Source organism: Dermacentor albipictus, chromosome 8, assembly GCF_038994185.2.
Source record: "Dermacentor albipictus isolate Rhodes 1998 colony chromosome 8, USDA_Dalb.pri_finalv2, whole genome shotgun sequence".
NCBI classification, from domain to species: domain Eukaryota; kingdom Metazoa; phylum Arthropoda; class Arachnida; order Ixodida; family Ixodidae; genus Dermacentor; species Dermacentor albipictus.
In genome coordinates, this window is record NC_091828.1 from 78,907,120 (window position 1) to 78,913,119 (window position 6,000).

General features: G+C 49.4%; 1 protein-coding gene across 1 annotated transcript in view; it reads right to left on the minus strand.

Moving 5' to 3' along the window:
* The window catches only part of LOC135896225 (neprilysin-1-like), a 29,411-nt gene extending 24,671 nt beyond the window's left edge, over positions 1-4,740 (minus strand). The window contains exon 1 of the mRNA XM_065424590.2: positions 4,332-4,740. Coding sequence (XP_065280662.2) covers positions 4,332-4,610 — 279 coding nt within the window. The 5' untranslated portion in view covers positions 4,611-4,740. The remainder of the gene's footprint in view (positions 1-4,331) is intronic.
* Positions 4,741-6,000: the final 1,260 nt, after the last annotated feature.

The window sequence follows — 6,000 nt, forward strand, 5'->3', positions numbered from 1 at the left end:
TTGCATGGATCTAGCTGGACCTAACATTTCCCTTTAGTGTCTTAGTAAATGTTTTCGCACTCTCATCACTCCAGTACTTCTGTCAACGTTTGCTGCTCTCGTATACGTGGGCTGTTAGGTGACAGTCGTCACGTGCCAGGAGTTCAATGCTTCGAAGAGAAATAATGATACACACGAGGCAGACTCTGCCTCATGTTTTCACAAAAGTTACCGGAGGGGTCTCCGGCGTTACAGTTTCTACGGGGGCTGCGATAATCGTGGCTCAGCCAGCCTGGGAATGGCGGTTAGTGCGTACATTTTCCTGACTTTCCCTCCTTCCGACTTCCATCAGCTTTGTGACTTCGCAAACTGGTCATTTTCGACAAACTGTTGCGCCACAAAGGCCACAATTCGTAGCCATTATGCATGCGAGCAGAGTCTCGTTGTCTTCCGCGTTTAGAAAAATAGGACTGCTTAGAAATTCCGCTTAATGCAGGCAAATCATGCACAGTACACCGAGTCAGAAGAACGTCTGACGCTCCAAGCATGAAGACTAGAAAAATCAACGTATTAGCCGTCATTGCAATCGCAGCGAAACGGCCGTGGCGCGATAATTTCATTCAGTAATTCAAGAAGGAAACGCTACGTCGTAGCCAGAGTTTGCAGTTGGCTGACCGCGGACAAGATCTGGCACAGAACAATGTAGCTATAGCTCGTTTCGCGATAGTTTGCGCCTAATATATTCTGGAAGATGAACGCGTGAAAAACGTTGGTAGCGTATTGGCGTGTTTCGCTCAAGAGGACGCGTAAGCGCGTACGCATGGTAGCGCCTGTTAGATATGGAGCTGTTTCCTGCGCCTACTTCGAGTTCCCCTGGACCACATCGAATCGCAGCACATTCCAGAGGAGCGCTCGAGCAAACAAGTTCACGTGCAAACAAGTTCGGAAGCCGCCGGTAGCTGTTCTCTGCTTGACTCTTCCAAAAAACGAGGGGATAGCACGGCACTGTTGGAAGTAAAGTGGGTGCCAAACCAAGACGGCGGTAATAGCTGTGACAGGCGGACGTGCCGGGAAGGCCCAAGCCTACCCCTCTTCGCCTTTGAAGAAGGCATTTGCCACCACTGCGGAGCCGTACCGCCGGGAGCAGGTGGGCCCTCGGACAATGGAGCATGAGTGCCCCCCATTCTCCGCCTTGGAAGAAGCGCATTGCAAGTCTGCGAGGCAAGACCGCAGAGAGCCGCCGGGTGTGACACCGCGACACGGGCGCCAACCATTGGCTGAAAATGGCGTCATCTGAGCGGACTCTCCCATTGGCCAGACATGACGCGACGTCCAGTCCTCGAAGGGTTTAAAAGAAGCATTCCAGAGAGACCAAAGCATTCCCTGATTCCCTGATTCACCTCTCTCGAACTTCTTGCCGCGGGCCGCAGCGTCCGAGTTGCTGCTGGCCCGTAATGACTGTACGACTGTTACTTGACTCTCACCTCTCTGTATATAATGTAAAATAAACCATCCCAAGTTTGGTTTTCATCCCGAAGTCCGTCCTCCAACCCCTACACGCCAGGTGACTACGCGGCATATAAGATAAAAAAAAATTTCGAAATGTTTTCTTGCGTTGGTCTTGTAAAGTGTCACGAGATTTTCGTGATACTATAAAAATAAAATAACGACCTGTATCGAGAGAAATACGCTATGTCCAACGAACTTGTCGGAATCAACTATAGGGAGGAAGCACGAAACAGTAATTGAAACCTATCAATTAAATTTTATGCACAGACGCACATGATGGGCGAACTTTTTCTTTAGTTCCCAAGTTGGAGCCACGAACTGTTCACGTTTTTGTCCCGTCGCAGAAGTTTTGGTCGTTAGGGTTTCCGGCAACGCGACAGTTCGTGTTCCGCACCGCGTTTTGCAGTGTAGCGTGCCAGACGTAGCGTCGCGTAGCGTAACGTAGCGTAGCGAATGCGTGCATGCCACGGCTGGACGGCAAGACGCGGATACAACACAAGTGGCATAAGCGACCGCGGATCGCACTACTTCCGAGTTTGGCGAGAAACCAACCGAGCAGGCTCACCATATTTCCGAGGAGGAAATAAAGTAAGGCTACGCTTTAATGAAAGAATTACGTGCTTGTAGACACATGTTTGTTGCGACAAGGCTATTTAAGTACCGCCCGTTCTCCATTATTTAATCCAGCTAAGAACAAAGCCGTTCACCAGCGGATCTGTAGAACGAATGACTATAAAAGCTGTATTGGTGATATAAGTGTGGCGTCCTTCATGCTGGGCTATTCAACAAGACAACCGCGGCGAGCAAAGTCCTGTATGGTTAGAAAGGAAAGCTTCGCTAGAAGAACCTCCTGGCTCATCATTTAGGGAAATGTTTTTCAAAGCATTAGCAGCCGACGCAAATGAGCAGTGCTCTGGAACTGAGTGTTCAGTGACGTGTGACTTCTTGCGCAGAACGTCGCGCAGGTGCCGACGCTAATGTGCTTTCCAAAGTCGATCCAAACGGGCCGCGCAGCTTCGGCCGAAAAGCGGTCGAGAACCAATTTTCACGAGCATCAGCAAGCGCGTCTATGGGAGCAGCGATTGAAAAGCGACCATGTGAGGAAGGAACGAAGACTGAGAAAGAAAAAAAAGACAACCTTTTAATTAAAACGAGAGAGAGTTTGATTTCGTGCAACCCCCCAAAAAAAGACCTGCTCAATGTTATATATGTGTGATGAGGAAAGAACAGAGAACTGCCTTTTAGTTATTATCATCAACAAAAACCACTCGGCTGCTGCTTTGAATCGCGCCCACGCGTCACCCACGCGCTGCCTCTCGCGATCTCCCGATGGGCGAGGCAGTCGCGCCTCGCTTCGTTCCGTTTTGCAATGTGCCGCACGAGACAGATCGTCCGCGGCACCCGCGCTACGGAGAGCGTTCTCTTCCCAATATAAACCGTGTACACATATAATCATGAAACAGAAAATGAAAACACGTATCGAGCTGCGCTCAAATTTCGCATTAGGGAGTGTCGTGATCGCGGTGAATTTCTTTCTTTGAGATACCGTGGAATTCCGTTGAGTTGTGGCATTCCACACGTACATACCTCGCTCCCCCCTAGGACAGGCAGTTTCCCCATTCTCTATATAGGATATAGGGACGTTTAAAAAGGTTACTTTTGTGTTTTGCATGAATTGCGATTTTAATTTGCAGCAGTGTCATTTATTGTGCCTTGTGCGCTCGATTATACTTACAATCTATAGTTCTGTATAACATTACATTTTTGCTGCGTACTCTTGTTTTATCTGCGCGCGTGCTTGGTAATCATATCATTCCTTTGCTGCATTTGTATTAACTGTTTTCTTTTTTTTTATATCTGCAAGAGACCCTCTGGCAGCACAGATCCCTTCGATCTCTTCCTGTAGAAGAATCGACATTTGGGCAAGTAGGCACTGGTTGAACATCCTTAAGGGGCAGCGTAGAAGCTTGTTAAGCGTGTAAAATTAGGAGTGCCCACAAGAATGAATAATCCAGAGCCTGCCGACAAGAAAAAAAAAGCAGTTGTAATTCCATATGCACATCAACCATCACAGAACCTCAGGAATGTAGCCGGTATATTTGATGTAAAGGTTCCTTTTTCTTCACCTAACAAGATGATCAACATTTGCAGTAAGATTCATAGGAAGTAGGCACAGGCTGCCTCCACGCTTGCTGGGAAAGGCTGCACTGTTAAGCACACGTCTCTGCCTGTGCAATGTACAGTGGGAGTTGTTTACGAGCTTCAGTTTTTCTTTGGTAACGTCTATATCGGCCAAACAGGTCGATGCCTGAACATTATATTGTCAGAGCATAGACGCTCGCCAGCGGGTAATGCCTACTCACACGTCACGCGGCATTGCTCCGAGCACGGGTGTACTCCATTCTATGAAGACACCACAATTAGTTACGCACATAGAAATTAGACTGCGAGGGAGATTATTGAAGCCTACCATATCAAGAAAAAATGATCCCTATGTGTAAGCATGCCTTCATTAAATTTGCATGACAGTGATTTTGCATTTTTAAACCACTTCATAGTACAGCATTAGATCACTGGGTTTTGCTCTTTTCTGTGGGCTGATAATGACGCCATCGATGGGAGGGCAGGTGGTTATAGGTTGTAGTACTAAAGTTGCGTGTGCCTTCTAAGAAAGCTACTCGTGAGTTCAGCGTAGTCCTTCGTGCTTCCCGCCTTCGGTCTTTGTCGTCTAGCGCTGCCCCTTCAAGATGTTCGACCTCCTCCACCTGTATGCTTTATTATCCATGTTTGTCTTACAAGAAGGAATGAATAAAGAATCTCCCGAAAACACGGAGGGTGCTCACCAGGTCTTTCATGCGAGCCAGCGAGTTGCTGCCGATGGAATCGCTACGCTTGGGCGAAGGACCCGGGCGGGAGTCCGCGGGGCTGTCTTGGGCGGCGGGTGCGAGCTGGGTGGGCGCACTCGCGTCGAGCGCAGCAGGCTGCCCAGCCGGTTCCCGGTGCTTTTTCGGCTTCGAGGCTTTCTGGGCGGGCGAACCGGTGCGACGACTGTGTCTCGATTTTCGTTGGGCCGTCGCACCTTTCGCGGTCTTCGCCGGAGTTCCAGAGGAACGCTGCTCCATGGCGAGGCTCGTCCTTCTTCGTCTTCTTCCTCCTCTTCTTCTTACGCCGGACGTTTTCGCCCTGCTCGACAAACGTCCAGCGCGTTCTTCCTCCTCGTGGCAGCGCTGCGTCGACGTTTTCGCATTGCGGATTCGCACGAACTGTTTGGCTGCACTTCGGCGCTGCTTGCGAACGTTGTAGTGGATAGACGTTGCGTGCCACGAAGGTTGCGACCTGTGTGGTTCATAAGCACGAGCACTGCGTAAGATTACACTTTGCATCGAATCCCAATAAAGACAATTTTAGACATCGTTATTTAGTTCAATAGCATTTATTTGCCCGCTTCGAGAGATCTTCCATTCACATAGATTTCAATATGTGTGCCGGATCTACATAATAATTTTACAGCGGAGCTGTACATGTCTAGGGTACCATAAAATTTTCGCGTCCGCACATAAGAAGAAATATCATCATCAATGGCTCATACCCCCGTAAGCAATCAAAAAGGTGTAATGGCTCATAGCCCAGGAAGCCAGAGGCAACAAGCACTCAGCACAGTGAAGTGGACAGTGCTTACATTTTTTCTAATCACGCATACAACATACAGAACAGCAAGTTGAAAACTATCAGCATCAGTGGCTCATACCCCCGTAAGTCAGCAGGAGGAAAGAGAAAAGAAGAAGGCAGGGAGGTTAACCAGAATAACGTCCGGTTGGCTACCCTACACCGGGGGAATGGGAAAGGGGAAAGCAATGATCACAGGGAGAGAGAGGAGGGAAGGAAAGAAGGAAATTGCGGCAAGTTCGCTGACGCGTGTGGTTTTACAACGATTGCCTTAATAGTCACAGGTGGTCGCACAAACCCGTCGTCCACACAAAAGTGCCTTCACCGCTTTATGGGCCGACGGGCGATGTGGGCGGTGTTCCAGCAGCACCTGCACAGAAAGCGGCCAATTGTCCAGTTTTTAGAAAGCTTTGGCAAGTTCTTGTCTCTCTAGGGCATATCTTGGACAGTGGCACAGCAGGTGGTCGATGGTTTCTTCGGTGCCACAGACCTCGCATGCCGCACTGTCAGTCACTCCAATTAATGTAGAGTATGCCTTTGTGAAGGCCACTCCTAACCAAAGGCGACAGAGAAGCGTAGCTTCACGTCGAGGAAGTCCGGGTGGAGGTCGGAGCTGCAGGGAGGGGTTTAGTCGATGTAGTCGTGTCAGTCGTAAGTTTTGCGAGTTCCACTCGGTCACTGTGAGGCTACGTGCCAGGTGTCGAAGCTGCCTTGCAGCGTCAGTCCTTGAAAGCGGAATCAGAACGCTGTGCTCTTCTTGATGAGCTGTGCGAGCAGCGTTATCGGCGGAATCATTGCCACTGATTCCACAGTGGCCAGGTACCCACTGAAAAACGACTTCGTGGC